At 52.3% G+C, this 19672-nt stretch overlaps 1 protein-coding gene across 6 annotated transcripts in view; it reads left to right on the top strand.

Moving 5' to 3' along the window:
* Window positions 1–19248, top strand: part of CLEC16A (C-type lectin domain containing 16A) — a 240436-nt gene extending 221188 nt beyond the window's left edge. For 5 of the 6 annotated variants that reach the window (XM_058434075.1, XM_032145444.2, XM_058434074.1 and 2 more), the window contains 2 exons: window positions 5167–5331; window positions 17209–19248. In XM_058434075.1, the coding sequence (XP_058290058.1) occupies window positions 5167–5331; window positions 17209–17564 (521 nt within the window). In that variant the 3' untranslated portion in view covers window positions 17565–19248. Of the gene's footprint in view, window positions 1–5166; window positions 5332–13037; window positions 13161–17208 lie in introns of all 6 variants that reach the window. The other variant, XM_058434076.1, reaches the window with a different exon arrangement.
* Window positions 19249–19672: the final 424 nt, after the last annotated feature.

Raw genomic sequence — 19672 nt, 5'->3', positions numbered from 1 at the left:
ATGCCCTACTTAGGTAGGCCGACTCCTACACAGCCATCAAGGCCCCAAGGCTGGACAGACTTGCTGCAGAAGCACAGGGGAGAGAATAGTTAACCCCACCTTATGCAAAGACTCCTCCCAGGCTAATGCTGAGCTGTGTGAGCCACGAAGAATGGGGTAGGGGTTTGTAAAGACAGAAAAGAAGCAAAAGAGAACTCCAGACTGAGGGAACAGCCTAGCAAAGGTTGAGAGCAAGTGGTTCTTGTTAGGATGTCTGAGGACCGACCTAGGCTGCTGGAGGCAGATCGCCATATTTCCACATCCCTGCTCCCCCTACACACACCTAGTGATTCTGGGGTTGTAGGAGGGCCTTGACTCAAAAGGTCTCTGGGGGTTCCAACTTCCCTGAGTCCTATGGATTTGACCAACAATCTAGGCATAAAAAGCAGAGATTATCGACTCAAATGCCCACACAGCCCGGCAAGTTGCAAGAGCAGGGACCCAGCTCTGCTCATCTCTCTCCCGTTGCTGTCCTGCAGGAATGGGGCCCCATAAAGCCAGATGTTTTCATTTTTTAAGAAACCAGAAATCCAGGTCTGTGCGTAAAAGCTCCTGACGTGTCCATGGTGATACCTCCAACAAACACACGTATAACGTAAATAAGCAAAGCGAAACTCGTGTGCAAGCCCCTGGGCCGCTGCTGGCCGGCTCTGAATCTTGAATCACATGGTAAAGTGATTATTGGTGGGGAAAGCTTAAAGACCCATAGAAGAGGAGGAGGGGGGCGTGTCCAAGGTCTCGAAGTCAGTTTGGGCAGAGTTTGGACTCAAACCTGGGGTTCTGACTCCAAGCTCAGCTTTCCTTCTATCAGTGGGCCTAAAAATAGAAGACTGACCTTTTTGTGGTATTTTTGTGCTTCACAAATGCCAGAGCGTTATTCGTTAGTTCATCTTCCCGAAATAACTGGCAGAACACGGCCAGAGGGCAACAGGAAGACTCTGGGCTGCGCCCCCCACCATGAAACTGGGGGCTCCTGGGAAGTGGGGGATGTGTCTCACCATGGGCATAGGTCCCCCCACTGTTGGAGTGGCCTGCCTGGCCCTGCTCTTGGTGAGTCCGGGGGAGAGAGCTTCAGAGGGCAGAGCAGATCTCAGGAGGATGTTAGGATCGGGAGCCTGAGTCTGTCCAGTTCCCAGGCAGCTTGTGTTCCCTCCATCATCCTCCCTTTTTTTTCTCTTTTTGGTTTAAAATAAGGTTTACAATAGGAGTCTTGGAAAATTCAGACAAGCACAAAAAATAACAAAACTCACTGCAATACAACTACCTGCTTCTCTTCACTGCATCAGCTTCAATCCTCCAGTCTGCTTTCTCTGCTCTGGACAAGGGGGAAAGAGAGCATGAATTTTTTACAAGAGCGGAAACATATGGGACATGCTTTTTCTAACCTTTTTTCATTGACTCCGTCTTGAGCATTTCCCCCAATGCTTAATCTTCTCTTACCAGCGTCTTGGTTGGCAGCAGGGAATTTCATCATCTAGAGGGATTAGAATTTACTTAGCCTTTCCCCACTTCTTGGACATATCAGCTGCCTTCCGTTCTCTCTTCTACACACCAATATGCTGAATATCCTTGTAGTTCAGTATGTGGATCCACCCACAGTGTCGTCTGCAGCATGGGATGCTGCAGGTGTGGAATTGGTCAGATGGTGTGAAAGTCCGTGCAGCCTCTGATACACATTTTGCTGGCTGTCCTTGAAGCATACCCAGGGAGAGCCAAGACTGTTATCACTGGAGAGGATCTCAGGGAGGCCTGTTTGCCTGCACCCCTGTCGCACGATCTCTGGCTTGTCTGTGTGTTTGCAGTACTTCGCAGCCCATGTGTGTTTGATTCATACACCAAAAGCCTCTGGCACCTCTGCCAAAGCTAGTTCATCAAGGACTGCCTGGCTGGGATGAAGCAGGAACCAGAGGACAGGGCGCTCTGGCCATGGACGTTCATCCTGAATTCTCCCTGGTGCCCTCCTGATTCTCTGATGTGTTGCCACTTTGATCTGGGGAAAAGCCCCTTGAAATTGCAGGTGGGAGGCCTTGGCCATCCAGCAAAATAAAGGAAAAAAAAAAGACAAAACTCACTGTGGCTTTCTGGTCTCAGTGCTACTGGCAAAGGGAGAGAGAGTGGAAAGGAAGGAAGTGGGATTTTTAGTAGCAGCGGGTGAAGGAGAGATGTGTTCTGTAACCTCTGCTCAGCTAGACCCTGCAAATGGGTGGGATCGGTAGTTGGTGATTTTTTTGTTTGTTTGTTTAACTCAGTGCATGCAGATTTTACTGCCAATCTATAACTCGATCCCAACCCGTTCCCCAAATAAAAGAATTTAAGCATCCTGAGTGCGATGCCAGCTTGTCGTCTGCTACCCAACATGTCCCACTGCAGATGTCTTTTGATAATAAACCAGGTGTATGATGCTGTAATAAACCATGGCTTTAAAGAGGGCAAGAGAAAAGATGTGTCGTCTTCAAATGGGCCTGTGACCACCTTGGCAACGGCCGTGTTGTTGATCCATTCCAGCTGGGGTCGTTGTCGGGCGCGTACAAGGTGTAATCCCAACTCTGTCACTACACTGGCTGGCCCTCTGTTCATGGCCCTGATAAATAGGCAGCTTGGGAAAAGCCATCTTGACATTTTGATTTGTTAAGGGATAATTCATTTTCGAGGCAAGTAAACGGCTTGTAAACTGGGGGGTTTACCGCTCTAAGTGATTAAGAAGTGAGCAGCTATAAAACTGGTTCCATGAGGCTGCGGCTGAGTGTCCCCAAGGAATCTTCCTGCCCAGTGTTTGGATTTGCCGGATGTTTGCCATAGTTCATCTGAGCGGGCCCCCGACACACACACACAATATATCACCTTGTGCCTCTTCCTGAGAACTCTAGCTACATTCATCCTGTCTTTTTCTCTGCAAGCAGACCTCTGCGGTAGGTGCGGGCAGGAAATACCCTCCACACGGGAGGAGCTGGTGCTCAGGATGACCGCTTCACTCGGAGACTCACCCTGCTCCCACCGGGCCCCATGCACTTGCCATTATAGTCAGCGCTTGTTACGTCACCCCCAAAACCCAACTGGGGGTATAAATAGGGCCCCTGCCTTTTAAGGAGCTGATCTTTAGACGAAAACAGCTTCACATGAACCTGAGTGGAAATAGCCCCTCCTTGATGGCCAGGAGAAGAGTCCTGCTAAGCCCTAAGCTGAGCCGCAGATCCCATCTGTAGGTGAAAGGAAGGAGGCTGAGGGACGTCAGGGACTTGCCCAAGGTCCCTCAGCTGGGAAGTGAGCAGAGGAGGGTTAAATCCCAGGCTTCCCTGGTACCATAACCTAGGTGTCATCCCTTGCACCAGATGGGCACATTGCTTCTGTCCAGAGCCAGGTAACCTGGCAAAAAAGGCTTTTAGGCTTTGCAGGCCATGCGGTCGCTATGGCAACTGCTCAACTCTGCCACTGATGGAGAAAGCAGCCATAGTCTGTGTAAACAAAGGACCGTGGCTTGTTCCAGTAAAACTTTACTTACCAAGCAGGCAGCAGGTTGTAGGATGCCAACCCCTGCTAACACCCTGCAGCCTTCCTGAGTTTCAAGAAAGGTGAGCTCAGGGCCTGGATGGCCTTCTGGAAGTAGTTGTCAGCAGAGAGCTGGACTGTGTAAGGTTCAGGCAGGGCGGGTGGCATGAAAGGGGTCCGGGGCTGGCTGTGGTGAATGTATTCGCTTGAGGAGTGGCAAGGCTTGGCGGAATGACCAGGAGGGTTGAGATCCCCTCTCTCAGCTGGAAGAAGGACTCACCCCCCGCCGATATCTCCACCGCAATTTGGGGCTGCTTCTATGCTACAAAGCACCATTACCATGGGTCCTGCTCGTCTCCTAGGGGCTGAAGTTGTGGCCTACGGAAAAGCACATGTCCACCAGAAGAGGAGCTCCTGGGCCGTATAAAAGGGGCTTTGATTTATCGTAAAGAACACGTATCGGCCAGGTGTGGTGACTCACACCTGTAATCCCAGAACTTTGGGAGGCTAAAGCAGGAGGATCACTTGAGTCCAGGAGTTCAAGACCAGCCTGGGCAATATAGTGGGACCCCCGTCTCTACAAAAAAAAAAAAAAAAATTATTTGGGCATGGTGGCACATCCCTGTAGTCCCAGCTGCTCGGGAGGCTGAGGCGGGAAGATCACTTGAGCCTGGGAGCTCAAGGCTGCAGTGAGCTGAGATCACACTGCTGCACTCCAGGCTGGGCAACAGAGTGAAACCCTATCACAAAAAAACATAAAGAACAAACATGTATACTGAGCTCTCACCATGTGCCACACCTTGTGCTGGGGTGTGATAATAGTTCTCATTTTATTCCCACAACAGTGGGAGTAGGTAGTGATACTCCAGGTTGTTGCTGGGAAAGACTCAAGAGAAACACGATAGCTGTTCCTGTGTCTGGTGCTTCTGTGCGGGAAACAGGGGTGCACCCAGGTCTGAGTGTCTCCAAGATGAGGGGCTCATTCGTCCCCACTGGGTCAGTTTACCGCAGAAACGTGCGGGCAGACTCCACCTCCAGGTCCCGGAGGTGCTGAGGGCCATTTGAGACCATCATCACTAGCTCTTTGCCAGGGCTTTCATTGTTCCTGAACCTGACTTCCCTAGAACCTCAAGGGCAGAGCAAATTCTCTGGAAGGAGCGTCCAGGGCATTGTCCTCCTGCCCGTGTGTGACTTCAGAGCATGCGTCCCCCGGGTATGACTTCGGAGTATGGATCCAGTGCCCTTCCTTGGGCACCATCAGCAGAGGCCTGAGACTCTACCATGAGGGCATCTAGCATCCCTGGGTGAACTTGCCACGAGGCTGCATGTCCCTCTTCAAGGGCACAGCTGGCACGCTGCTGAGCCAGTATCAGGCACTCAGATTTACGACTCATGGCCCCACACTCAGCTCTGTGGCTGGTTGTACTCTGTTCCTTGAAATAAACCTGTAATAAACCTTTTCCTTGAAATAGCTTCAAAATGTGGCTGGGTCAGGGCCACGACCAGTGAGGTCAGCCTGTTCCAGGGAACAGAGCAGGACTTTCAAGGAACTGAGGTTGGGTTGTTCAGCGAAACCGTGACATTGAGGCCCCCAGGCCTGCTCTTTGCTTCCACTTGGTCACCTGGTACTTTGTCTTGCAGGCTTCGCCGTGGCGCAGTGCATAAACCAGCACAGCTCCCCGTCCCTGTCCTCACAGTCGCCACCCTCCGCCAGCGGGAGCCCCAGCGGCAGCGGAAGCACCAGCCACTGTGATTCGGGAGGCACCAGCTCGTCCTCCACCCCCTCCACAGCCCAGAGTCCAGCAGGTATTGGCCACGTGACTCAGTGATATGGGGACATTTGGAGAACCCTGTGATCCCTCGCCATTACCAAAACCCCTGACCTCCAGGTCCTTCCTCCTTGTCACAGCACTTGAAGGTTGCTGCCACTCAGGTATCTGCACCTGAAGCCTCTGGAGATTCCTCTAACTTGATGTTCCCTCCCAGGCTGGGTCAGCTCCCAGATGGGGAAGAATTGCTCCTTTTTCAGGCCGCTCCCCACCGAAGCTGTCACTGACTGCAGAGCTGATGGGCAGCAGGCAGGCCACACCTAAACCCACCCCATCATCACCTCCACAGTCTTAGGTGTCACAAGGAGGGGTCTTCTGAGGGGATTGTTTGCAGTCTGGGAAAAGAATCGCGTTCCTGCTAATTTTTTTTTTTCCTCTGTAACATACCAGTTTTGTCCTTAAATGTGGTGCTGTCCAGTTGTTCGAGTAGGCACGCACTTTGCCACTCTTTGGTAGGATGTGATGAAGTCGTATCTTGCCGTCCTTCAACTTACTCCACTTCAGACATGGCACAGAGGGAACCCGGGAGTGAATGGGATCCCCTGGAGTCAGCCTGGAATGGGACATGCCCCGGCTTCTCATTCTCGGCTGCCGTGAGCTATTCACTGTGTGAGATGTGGGGGAATACAGACACCAGTCCTCTGGAACAACATGGCCCCATATTGTAGCCAGAGGAGCAGGGATGAGCGTCCATGGCCTTGAGCCAGCAGGATGTTCTGTGTCCCAGCAGCATCCCTCCGCCGTGGGTCTAGGGGGTCACGCCAACTGCCTGCACCTCTGACTGGAGATCCTCAGTATCCTTCACTGTTCTTGCAAGTTCCCCTCCAGAGCCCTCACTCATCATATTTCAGGAGCACCTGGCCCAACTCTCGTTAAGTTCTGGATTGATGGATCATGGCAGGAGGACACAGGCTACTGCAGAGCCAGGGAGGTCGAGGGCCCCTGGTCACCATCCTCTCAGCACCAGGAGCCGAGATCTCCCTGGGCACCTATACCTCTCTCTCGGGCACTTCCAGCTTTTGCATTTCCAGTTCATGCCTGTGGCTCAGAGCACCCCGACCCACCTGTGTCTCTCCCATCCACACAGTATGTTACCTCCATTTCCTATTGACTTCACGAGGCCCAGGCAGGAAGGTCACCCCACAGCCACCTCACTGAGAGATCCTCTTCCACTCGGCACCTGCTCCAGGACATGACCACCCCTTCTGAGCGATTTCTGAGCCCAATTTAAGGTTGGCTGCACATCCAAGCAGTTGCCACCGCTGTTGTCAGGCTTGTAGCTGGGAAACTCCAGCAGAGCTTATTTCAGAAACTTAGACGCGCCCTCAGTAGCCCTCTTGATCCTGTTTCATGCTTGCTCAGGGGCGGGCATGCAGGGTTGTGTGTTCATGTGCCTGTGTTCGCGTCCACCTCCTGCCTGCGTGTGCACACTTCTGTGTCTGCGTGGGCACCCCAACGCACATATTTCCCATTGCACTGGGGATGAAAGCTTCCTTGCCCTTGTAGCTGTGGTCACCTTTCTGTCATTTTTAAGGACGTACAGCCAACAGCTAAGTGAACAAACAGCCATATACTTATTTGCCTAAAGTTAAAACCAGCAAAGACCCACAGAATCAAAAATGGGCTTCTGTATATGGATGCCCACCTGAATGTGACCCCTGAGGCTTCAACTCTGCACTTTCCCAGGGCCTGGTGTCTGCAGTGTGTGCTAGTTTCTTTTTTCTTGGCCTCCCTCAGCCCTTCTGTCCCTACCCCCACCATCCCCTGCATGGTACCAGCATAATGTCTTCTCATCTTAGAAATCCAGTGGCTATTAACTTGGCTGTCAGGTGGCCAGGCAGTTCCAGTCGATAAGTGAGAGTCAGGACCTCCGAGGTGTCTGCTCCCATTTGGTGCGTCCCCAGCAGGCCTGCGGAGACAAGTGTGTAGGTCCCCATTTATGCAGCATGACAGTAAAAGCCTGAGGCCCAGCCTGCCTGTCCGGCTCTGCAGACACTGAGACAACTCACCTGATGAAGGGCCGTGCCCGGCGGGCAGCCTGGGCTTTACTCTTACAGATGCCTCAGGATGCAGCTATTGATCCCTAGCAGGAGAGGTCATCAGAGCCCACAAGCTCCTCCCTGTCTTGAGGCCAGACATCCAGGGCAGCCTGCAATCTTCCTCCCAGTCCACCCAGAACAAAGCATATGGGCTTCCCATGTTCCTTGTAGGGATGGGCCTAACCAGATGGCTCCAACATCTACCTGCTGTTCCACCAAGCCACAGAGGAGAGAAAGCCAAGGACAGGAGAAGGGAGACAGCTTTGTTGGGATAGGAGCCCTTCTGCCAGTTGCTTGATTTGACATCAGCTCAGAGTGCGGCCCAGCATTCAGGCTTCTGATGAAGGAAGGTCACCCTGTGCGGCTCGCTCACCCAACTTTCCACCCACCAGGGACCTGGCCCTGATCCTCCAGAGATGATATCCTTGGAGGGCCAGCCAGGCAGCTGGGTGGGCCAGGGCCTCTCCTCCAAGCTCATTCATCCTAACCGCCCGCTGCCTTCAGCCTGGAAAGCAGAAGACATCTGCAGCCCCCTACAAGGGGCAGCTTGTCCTCAAAGTGGTTTTCGAGGGCACAATGCTAAGTCAGAGGTGATCCCGTCTCTGTGATTATGGAGCCTCCCGGAGTCCAGGAAGCTCCCCCTTGTAGAGAGTGGCTGCCAGACCCTCTGAAGTCAGAACTTGCAAACCTCAGTGGCTTCTTTGCCATTGATTTTTTGTTTTGTTTTGTTTTTTTGAGACAGAGTCTTGCTCAGTTGCCCAGGCTGAAGTGCAGTGTCACAGTCTCGGCTCACTGCAACCTCCGCCTCCCAGATTCAAGCAATTCTCTCACCTCAGCCTCCTGAGTAGCTGGAATTACAGGTGCGCACCACCATGCCCAACTAATTTTTGTATTTTTAGTAGAGATGGGGTTTCACCATGTTGGCCAGGCTGGTCTTGAACTACTGACCTCAAGTGATCCACCCACCTCAGCCTCCCAAAGTGCTGGCATTACAGGCATGAGCCATCACGCCTGGCCCTCCTTTGCCATTGAAAGCACACTTTGCATGGCCAGGTGTTTGGCTGGGAAAGTACAGAAGATATACCATCCCCCAAGTGATGAGACAGGCCCAGTTTTCCATAGCTCTGGCCCATGGTTTTGAACACTTGAATTGTTCAAGGATGTTGTTAAAAGCTGGGTGTGACCTTCATGCTGTTTTGACAGTTGGTGTGGCCCAGGCACCCACCAATCAGCGTGGGCTCCTGCTGTAGCCACGGCAGGGCCTTCTCAGTGTGCACCTGCTGTGTGGCGTCCCAGTAGACACTCCTCCTGAAATTGAGCCCGCCTGTGCCGGACACCGTGCTTATACGCACTTCACAGATGTCCCTTTGTTGAATCCTGCCACACTCCGCCTCACACTGTACAGTAGAAAACACGGGCCCAGAAAGGCTGGGCAGCTTGGCCCAGAGGATGCAGCTAGCCAGCAGAGGAGCCAGGATCTGAAGCCTAGCCTTAGCAGCCCTAAAGCCCATGCCAGCAGAATGTCCGATGCAGTTTCCAAGACTGTCTCAGGCACCTCTAGGGTGTCGCAGAGACCCGGGCCCCGATCTGGATCCTGGTTGGAGGCAGCCCATGAAGTATGTTTCTCCTTCCAACGTGCATGGCTGCTCTAGGGCCCAAGTGAAAAGTCACTGCCCCGCTTGTGAAGGCCTGCTAACATGTGCAACCCCAGACAGCAGAAGGCTGGGTGGTGTGAACCCCTGTGGGAGGAAGGCCTGGTGCTTTCCTAAAATCAGCAGCAAAGTGGACCCCAGGGAGCCCACGTGGGTTCATCCCACATGAGGCAGTGAAACCAGCTGATGCTCAATTGGGTTTTCCGCCTCCACCCTGTGTCCAGCTCAGAGGACCTTAGGTTTCTTGCCTGGGTTTGAAAACTCCCCACTTTTATCCCAAACACATTCTCTCCTTCCCGTGGGGACCTCAGCCTGGCTCCCAGGATTTAGGCTCAGGCTGTCCTCTTGGTTTTGTGGACTTGAGACCTGATCCAAGAGATCTGTCCACCCGCCCGGCCCACACGTGGACTTCCATCCTCTTAGTGGCTCATCTCATCTCCATGCATCTTATCTTCCCTGGGTTTGGGCAGCTCACTCCCTGTCTCACTGAATTACTGTTTTCTAAGCAAGCAGGATTAGGGTAAGTCCCTACTGTGCACAGCATTCGGGATACAGTGTGGCAAAAAGCATGATCTTACAGGCAGGCAGGGTGGCTGAGGCCTATCAGGTGGCCACCCGGACGCATGTGCAGTTACAAACTGACAAAGGAAAGGTGCAGCAGGTTCTGAGAGCCAACGCAGGACAGTGTGGGAGGCTCCCAGAGGTGGCATCACTTGAGATGACAGCCGGGGGACGAGGGGTTGGCGAGGCCCTGGTCCGTGTGGAAGGTGGCCTTTGGGTCTCACATGAGTCCACCAGGGTCCGAAACCACATCTCCTAGAGACCCGTGGATTCCTTTTGCCCATCTCCCTGGGGTCTGCCTGTACATTCTGTCTTGCTAAATGCAGACGGGCCGTAGGCAGGGGGAGGACACTTTTGAGGAACATTCCCCATGCCCATCAGGGCCACGGCCTATAGCCCAGTGGTAGCTTCAGGCCCAGTACAGGCGAGGGTCTCTCAGCCGGAAGGGGGAAGGGGACAGCCCCGAGGGGTCAGTGGCTCCTTGGTCACCCGGAGGCTCCCTCCGTGTGCAGTACCTGCCTCTGAGCCTCCTTCGCATGCCAGAGGCAGAGCTATGGGTGCCCTGGAGTGGCTCTTTCAGTGCTGGCCCCAGACCAAAGGGAGAGTCAACACTGAACTCCCTGATCCTGATGACCCGAGCAACTGTGCCTCAGGGCACTTTAATGGCCAGTCCTTTTGAGAAGTGCGGTGAGATCCTCCAGTGCTCTGTTGGGAGAGCCCGACACCCTCCCCACGAAGTGTCCAGGAGTCAGGCATCTTGTCGCCCACCCATCCAGCAGAGCTAGCCTGGCAGGCCTCAACCAGCCCCTAGTGAGAAAATTGGAGGATTGGAATCAGCATTTTTTCCCCTTAAACATTTTATGGTTTTGAGAAGCTGAACTTGCAAAGAATATACAGCGGGAAAGTGAAAAAAGACCCAATTTTAGAACCACATGTGGGGCCACAGGAAAACATTAGAAATATCTTCTGGAATACCACTGTGCACCCACACAGTGACACTTCTGCATACACACAGTCACACATGCCAATGCGCATGTTCATTCAGCCACACATACAAATGTGCATGCATAGTCACACTCCCACACATACACAGTCACACACATGCCAGGGCACATACACACTCACACATACAAATGTGCATGCATAGTCACACTCCCACACATACACAGTCACACATACCAGGGCATATACACACTCACAAATGTGCTTGCATAGTCACACACACAGTCACACACATGCCAGTACACATACACACTCACACATAAAAATGTGCATGCATAGTAACACTCCCACACGTACACAATCACACACATACCAGGGCATATACACACTCACACTTACAAATGTGCATGCATAGTCACACTCCCACATATACATACATGCACACAGTCACACACATACCACTGCACATACACACTCACATATACAAATGTGCATGCATAGTCACACGCACATACACACACACGCCACATCACACATATACAAATGGACTTACATAGTCACACTCACACATAAATACACAGCCACATTCACATACATGCACACACTCATACAGTCACACACATACAGATGTGTGTACATGGTCTCACACACACACACATGCACACAGTCACATACACACACTCACACCCTCTGAGTGAGATGCCAATAGGAAAACCATCTACTCAGATAAGAACTCTGACCTACAGTGAGTTCCTTAAACAGCCCACTCACACCTCTGAGCTCCAGATTAGTTGGAGTTCACATACATTCCAAGTGAACTACCTTGGGGAAGACAGAAAACTGTTTGTCCAAAAATGACGACAGCGTGAATGTCAGCCTGCTTATTTATTTTTAATTTGGGGGAGCACATAGTAGGTGTAATTAAGCATTCATTTTTAAACAACAAAAAGGGCTGAGTGCAGTGGCTCAAGCGTGTAATTCTAGCACTCTGGGAGGCCGAGGCGGGTGGATCATGTGAGGTCAGGAGTTCGAGACCAGCCTGGCCAACATGGTGAACCCCCATCTCTACTAAAAATACAAAAATTAGCCAGGCGTGGTGGTAGGAGTCTGTAATCCCAGCTACTTGGGAGGCTGAGGCAGAAGAATTGCTTGAACCCCGGAGGGAGAGGTTGCAGTGAGCCGAGATCATGCCGCTGTACTCCAGCCTGGGCAACAGAGTGAGATTCTGTCTCAAAACAAACAAAACCACATTGGCTTATGAGTCATGGCCACCTCTATTGTCCCCTGAGGTTTTGTAGAAAGACGGGTCTGGCTGCTGTTGACAGCCCAGTGCAGGGAGCTTCCCCGGCTTCCCTCCCATCCAGACCCACCCTGTGCCTGTGTCCAAGAGAGCCCCCTTCAACCCACCACACCACCCATTTGGGCCAACTGAGAGTCAGATGGCCTGAAACCCACCCACATGCCACTCAACTCAGTCACCACTGTCCCGCTGGAGTTTTAAGGACAGAAACCGCAAGTAAGATATGTTCCCTTTTCTCCTCAATTTTCTCTGTGGCATCATCCTTTTTTTATTGTGGTAACATACGGGTAACATAAACTTTACCATTTTCACCATTTTTCACTGTATAGTCCAGTGGCATCTAAGGACCTTCACATTGTAGTGCTCTGTGGCATCACATTCAAGCTGTGTGCTCACCCGCCTTCATCTCTGAGAGTGTGGTTTCTCCCTTCGCAGTGAGATGCTCCTGACGTTTTTATTTCAGCCAATTAGAAGCCCCACTCGGCCACCTGGCACCTGGTCTCAGCTCTCCTGCTGTGGTGCAGTCTTGATTTTGAAAGGCACGGGTCACCAAGTCACTGCCCAGATAGGTGGCTGAGGGAGAGGCTCATGGAGAGGCTCATGGAGCGCCTTGAGCATCTGAGCTTTCTCAGGACTCGGAGCTATGCTGTTGGCGTCAGTGTGTGACACCAAGAACCTCCTCACTTGGGGTCAGAAATCTGCTTGATTCACTTAGCTGGTTTGACTCCAGTCCTCCAGCCACACACCTTGCCCTCCTCACACCATCCTGAGGATACAGGGTTTTCGTGTCCTAACTCCTGGGCCACGTCTAAAACTGACAGGTGATTCTGTTCTTCCGTCCCCTGAGGCTTCCGACCGAGACCAGATGTTGCAGATGAACCCATCTTTCCTTTCCAACAGGACCCCACCTTCTCTGCCCCTAACCCGATTAAGTTGCACGAGTGAACAATTTGGTTCTGAGCGATCCCGACCCTACCTCGTCCTGGGGGTTGCGTGGGGGGTGTCTTCTCTGCATGGGGGGCCAGCACCCCATGCACCGGTGGCCACAAGCCCATGCTGGGCACTGCCCCACGACCCTCGCCCCTCGTCAGTGCTCAGCATCCACTGCTGCTCTGTGTCCCCTCCATGTCGCCTCTGCTGTCCCATTGTTAAAGGCTTTCTATGATCTGTCGCTGTGTTTTCCCTCTAGTCAGAAGTGGCAGGAAAGGACGCCGGCGAGTGTTCAGCCTGTCGGAGGCCGACAGTCATGGCGGCCACTGGGTTTAGTGCTCCGAACGGCGCTGCCACGGCACCTCACGCACAGTCAATTCAGGCAGGTGTCCCCTGTGAGCCGCTCGGGCCGCGACGTCCACTCGCCACGCTGCATTTCCACAGTCGGCAGGGTCCGCGCTGGCAAGGTGGGCCAAGCTGGGCCTGAGCACACAGCCATTTGCCAAGGCGGCACTTCCCCATTTTCCCCCAAAGCTGGCTCTCCCTGCTCCCTTTCTGGCCTCACCTCATGTGAAGACCAGATCCCTGGCCCTTGACCTTCGTGGTGGTCCTTCTGAGCCAGACCTGTACAGCCTGGAAACGCTGTCCTTCTCTGTGACATGTGCACCAGCATCAGGCTCGGCCCGGGCCAGAAGCAGATGCTCCCGCCAAGTCCTCCAGGGGTCCCCTCAGTTTAGACCATGGGGGTTGGGTGGCAGTTGGCTGGCAAAGTGAGAATTTGTAGAAAGCAACCAAGAAGTCTCCTCGTTTCTTTTTTCCTTTCTTCCCCTGGTCTTGCTCTAAGATCAGTGGCAAATTCGGTCCTGTTTTGACCAGAGGCCGAGAACCATTTCCCTCATAGACACATGGATGGATGTGGCCCCACCATCTCCCTTTCTGAGTGGCACCCACACAGCAGTGAGGCTGGTCCACGGGCCACCACCCAGCAGCCTGGCTCGCTGTCCGGGCCATCCCTGCTGCCTCCCCTGTGACGCTTCTCTGGTTTCTGATGCGCTTTTCTCCATTGGCCGTTGCGCTTGTCTGCTGGGAGCCTTTGCCTTCTTTTGTGTTGAAATCCTATTTTGTCTGAGCTTCGCCCTCCACGTGCTCTACAGGTACCATCCTTTTCTTCCCCACAACACTCAGCCCCACTTTTTCCCAGCCCAGCACAACAAATCCAAGTTTTTGCTGGAAGTCACCACTTGCTTGACAAGGATGTGTTAAGGCCCCACCCTAGACCTGCAGATCAGTTTCTGAGGTGCTGGCCAGGCACATGGGGGACCTGCTGCCTTGGTGTCTTCACTGGCCACAGCCACGGGAGGTCTGTCCACTGCTCATGGAAATGTGGCCTTCCTGAATGTCCCATTACCCCTTTGGCTCTGTCTCCCCGGCCCATGGCCAGGAAGTCAGATTTGTCTCCAAATCCCTTATTTCCTGGATCTGGCCTTAACTTGTGGCCCTAGAGTTCAAAAACACCAGCAGGCACGAAGCTAAGGTTTCACCAGTACCTTTTGCAGCTCAGCACTTGACTAGAAAAAAGTGTCCGCACTGGGTAATTCTCCCCCCAGTGAAAACCTGGCAGAGTTCTCCTTTTTCACCTGCCTTGGTTGGATACACTTGTAGATCAAGTTCACGAAGCAGTTCTTAAACAACAACAACAAGGCCATGTCGTAGGTGATGGGTAAGAAGAGGTTATTTTTTCCATATTAAAAAAGAGGCTACTTTTAGGGGGAAAACCAACCCTTTTAATAAAAATCGTTGGTCCTTTTCCTGAAGAAGAAATCAGTTCTGTGCACATGCTATTGTTTGTTAGTTGTTTTTTTTTATATATTTATTTGCCTACAAGGTTTCCACATCCCTGATTATTCTCATCACCAAACACCCCATTAAGGAGCAGGGAATGAAGTTGGCCAGCTTTTTTGAATATCTGCATGCAAATGCAGACTTGAGTAAAGACAGAAAACACTTAAATAGAAATTTTAAGAAAACATGAAGGAAACACTTGGCTACTTTGTCTCCAGATGGTAGGACAGTGCCATTTGGGGAATTAGTCATTTCTAAACTGCCTCCTCAGCAGCAAAACTTATGTGTGGATCCACATGTGTGTGAGTTCGTCACAGATCTGCTCATGCCCATTTGAAGCAAGGGCAGAGGCCACCAGAGTAGGTGAGCACTGCTCAGAGAACCACAGGTTCTGAGGAACAGCAGGCAGATCGTGCTAGGTCAGGGTGCACGCCTGAGCTGAAACCAGCCCAGCACCGCAAGCCGTCCTTACTGAATGGAGCAAATTAGTTGAAATTCAAAGAAACCAGATTTCGCATGTAGTGTTTACTCAGCATTTCTGGAGCTCAGATCACACCTCAAATCACTTTTTCCACTAGTGTTCACCGATGCCCATTGCCACCCTCCCAGAGCGACAACCAAAGCCTCATGCAATGGTTTCCTCTAGATCTCTCTCTCTCTCTCTCTTTCTTTTAAAAAAGGCCTTAGGAAGAAATTAATTGGGCTGGGCACAGTGGCTCACACCTGCGCACATCCCAGCACTTTGAGAGGCCAAGGCAGAAGGATTGCTTGAGCCCAGGAGTTCCAGACCAGCCTGGGCAACGTAATGAGACCCTGTCTCTGCAAAAAATTTTAAAAATTAGCCAGGTGTGGTGGCACGGGCCTGTAGTCCCAGCTACTCAGGAGGCTGAGGCAGGAGGATCATTTGAGTCCAGCAGGTTGAGGCTGTAGTGAGCTATGATCATGCCACTGCACTCCAGCCTGGGTAACAGAGTGAGACCCTGTCTCAAAAAAAGAAATGAAATGAATTGTGACCTTTTAGAGTTCATCTTGCCCAGAGTCTTGTGGGGAGAAATGCCGGTGTGTGCTTTGAAATCCAGTCTGTCTCTCGTGCTTTCGCTCCGTGATGAGAGCTCTCTTCCTCTCCCTCTTCTCTTTCTATATGCTGCCTGCTTTTATTTCGTTCTTTGTTTTTCCATTATTTTGCTTTATGTTCCGTTTGCTGTTCTGTTTTATTTTGGCCTGACTTAGAAAATAAAAAATTAAACTGCAATCACGTTGAACAAAAGAAAAATTCTACCGTGCTTCCCGGGCCCCAGGCTGCTGTCAGACTTTTAGCTCGATATAGCATCATCAGCACCTCCCGCCATGGCTTGGGGACGCCTAGCTCTGTGCAAATGAGAATTTGCCTCCAAGCACGATGCCCACTGTCTTCCTCTCAATGTTTTTAAACACCTGGCATCTGAAGTGCTGGAAGATGTTTTCCACAATGAATTCCAGCTGCATCTGCTGTTTCTGTTCAGGCAGGCTCATCATTGGAAGGCAAATGGGCCAGCATGTATCTGTAGGATTTTGAAAAGGGCTGGGCACGGTGGTTCATGCCTGTAATCCCAGCACTTTGGGAGGCCGAGGCAGGCGGATCACTTGAGGTCAGGAGTTTGAAACCAGCCTGGCCAACATGGTGAAACCTCATCTCTACAAAAATACAAAAATTAGCCGGATGTGGTGGCAGATGCCTGTAATCACAGCTACTCGGGAGGCTGAGGCATGAGAATCACTTGACCCCGGGAGGTGGAAGTTGCAGTGAGCCAAGATCATGCCACTGCACTCCAGCCTGGGCAACAGAGTGAGACTCCACCAAAAAAAAAAAAAAAAAAAAAAGCACCAAGAAAAGAAATTGCTGCTCCAAGAATAACTGTGTTGGGTGGAACCTCACCTGCCTTCATCCTGGTGTGGTTTCTCAGTGGCCCCTGCCGGGAAGCTCGGGACAGTAATGGCCTGAGTAACCACAGCAGCCCCTTGGTGGGTGCTGGTTCAGCACTTTGAGGAGGAGGAGAAGGAGACAGGCCAAGGTTTTGTTTTGGTTTTGCAAGCTGAAAAATTCTACAGCATTTCCTTTTTTTTTTATTTTTTTATTTTTTTAAGTATTGTAGTGGGTTCCCTCTTGGGTAAATGTCATCAAATGTATACTCTGGAAATGGCCTGATGTTATGAGCATATCCAAGCCCATTTACTTCCTAAACAAGTATTTATCATCAGGCAGGCCTGAGATTTGCCCATACATAAAGCCTATTAGCCGGGTCTCTGCACCCAGGAATTGTGCTTTCATAACCCACATGCTGATTTTGCACAGGCCCTGAATTTTCCCCTCATATCACAAGTCAGGGTAACCCTAGGCCCTGCTGCATTTTCCCCAGGCTAGGTCAGACTGGATTTTGCGGGTTCTGTGTCCCCAAAAGGAGTGAGTGGAGCCACGCTGAGCCCTCACACCAGCCAGCCACCTCCCACCTAGCTCACCAGGGCCGCGGTTCAGGATGGGAGCAGAGGGCGCAGTGCGACAGGGTGTCTCAAGAGCTTAGTGTGTTTCTGGTTTTTCTCCCCCAATCCAGATGCCCCCATGACTCCAGAACTGCCTAAGCCTCACCTTCCTGACCAGTTGGTAATCGTCAACGAAACAGAAGCAGACTCCACGCCCAGCAAGAACGTGGCCAGGAGCGCAACCGTGGAGACAGCCAGCCTGTCCCCCAGCCTCGTCCCTGCCCAGCAGCCCACCATTTCCCTGCTCTGCGAGGACACGGCTGACACGCTGAGCGTCGAGTCGCTGACCCTTGTCCCCCCAGTTGACCCCCACAGCCTCCGCAGCCTCACTGGCATGCCCCCACCGTCCACGCCGGCTGCCGCCTGCACAGAGCCCCTGGGTGAAGAGGCTGCATGTGCTGAGCCTGCGGGCACTTCTGAGGACTGAGTCAGTGCTGGGGCCTCCCTTTGTGTGGCCCCGCTGGTAGGGACCCCAGTGCCGCTGACTGGCAAGACACACTGGGAGCACCCACCATTCTCTGCAGCCCCCAGCAGCCATCTCAACCACCTATCCCTGCGCTCCCTTGAATGGGAAGAAGCCCCATGTTGTCCTTGAATTCCTTTTTCACTTTGCATCTCTTCACGTGCAGGCTGGGACCAGCAGAGACACCCCGGCGAATGCAGATGACTGCACCGGCCACCTCAGGGAGCTGCCTGGGCTCCGTGTCTCTGAGCCCCGGGTGGCAGGACCCACCGGCACCTCTTTCTTCCTCTGTCATATGGCTCCTCTGACACCAGCCCCAGTGTGCACAGAAGAATTGGACCAGGTCACTGTACGTAGAAATTTGTAGAAAAGCAGACTTACATAAACATCTCCTTTGGATATTTATTTCTGCTTTTGGCAACAGGTGAACATTTATTTTTAAAACTTCTATTTAAAAAAAGTCCAAAAACATCAACACTAAGGTTTGATGTCATGTGAAAAGTGTAATAATACAGTTAAGATTTCATTATCATTTTCACTGGAACTTTCCTGATGTTTTGTTTTAGAGTTCTTAGTGTGGCTTTTTCCATTTATTTAAGTGATTCTTTGTTACTCACTAACTCTGCAAGCCTGTGGAATAATGAAGTACCTTCCTGGAAAGTTTAGATTATTTTTTAAACAAAAACAAGGGAGATACGTATATTCTCAGGTACACACAGAGCTGAGAGGGCTGAACAGTTTTCTGCCATAGCAGCCGAGAGGCCTCCCATCATGGAAAGATTTCTCCAGGAAAAGGAAGAATGTAGCCAGCTCCCCACTCAGGACGCTTCCTCACTTGTCTTCACCAAAACCAAACAGAGACAGCTTCCAGCACCTTCTTCAGTGTTGCCATCTCTAAGAAGGAACCACTTGGGACCGTGAAGACTCCCGACCCTGTGGCCATGATGGTAATCAAAGGAAGCCACCCTTAGCGTCACCTGCCACTCGACTGTGTGTGCCCACATGTGCCGAGAGATGGCCCAGAGCCAGTTCCCCTCCAGCTGCAAGGGCATGGTGTCCCCAGAGCTCTGAGTCTGTCACTGTCCCTCTCTGCTACTGCTGCTGGTCTGAAAATGGAAACCCCATGGTTCCCTTCCCCATTCGGGCTGGGTGTGTACAAGCAAGGACCAAGATGCATCAGACACAGCCCCCAAGATGTTCCTTTCTACTTGGCCAGCTCAGGAGACGGACACAGCACTCAAAGCCCAGGCCGTGATCCACCCTCCCCAGGTCCACCAGGGCCAGCGGCCCCTCACCTCTCTGGTCACTGGTAAGACCTTCCACAACTTTCCTCCAGACCTGCCGGCAGACGTGCCCACCAGGGGTGTTAGGTCATCATGGGTCATCTCGGGAGCTGTGCTGAGATCTTTTGCCACTTGCGTTTTCGAGGAACATTGTCTCCTCGGCCAAGCCAGCTGTCCCGGCAAGGCCTGCCGAGGGCAGTTTTCAACCTCATGAAGGAAACACAGTCCTGCCAAGGAGGGGGAGTGGCGCCCATGGGGACAGGCCTCAGTCCTCAGGAGCCCTCCAGGTAGCTCTGCCCACCCAGCCTTCATGGGTCATCAGAAGCCCTCCAGGTAGCTGTGCCCACCCAGCCTTCATGGCTGCAGGTACAAGGACGTTTGCTTCAATACAGAAAAGGCACAGCTCAGAAAGGGGGCCACATGGGCAGAAACCCCAAGGAAGGACAAACCGCTACCACCATGGCCATCTGCAGAATCCCTGGAAGAGAAGGAAGGCAGGGTAGGGCGGGGGGAAGACCATCACGGGGAGAAGGACCACAGCATCAGGAGACGGAACACGCCACACCCAGCAGGCAGCCTGTGTGTTGCTTAATTTTTTAAGAGCAAGAGGGGTGGAGAGGATCAAGCTGGCCCTGGCCGGAGCTGGCTAGCCACTGAGATGTGCACTTCTGGTTTTGAAATGACTCTGTCTATGGGGCAGCAGAAACTAGAGAAGGCAAGTGGCTGCCCCGCCCCAAGGCGTGACCGGGAGGAACAGCCTGCAGCTCACTCCATGCCACACGGGTGGGC

The sequence above is a fragment of the Hylobates moloch genome, unplaced genomic scaffold, assembly GCF_009828535.3.
Source record: "Hylobates moloch isolate HMO894 unplaced genomic scaffold, HMol_V3 SCAFFOLD_23, whole genome shotgun sequence".
Classification (NCBI taxonomy): domain Eukaryota; kingdom Metazoa; phylum Chordata; class Mammalia; order Primates; family Hylobatidae; genus Hylobates; species Hylobates moloch.
This window is presented reverse-complemented; position numbering and strand designations above follow the sequence as displayed.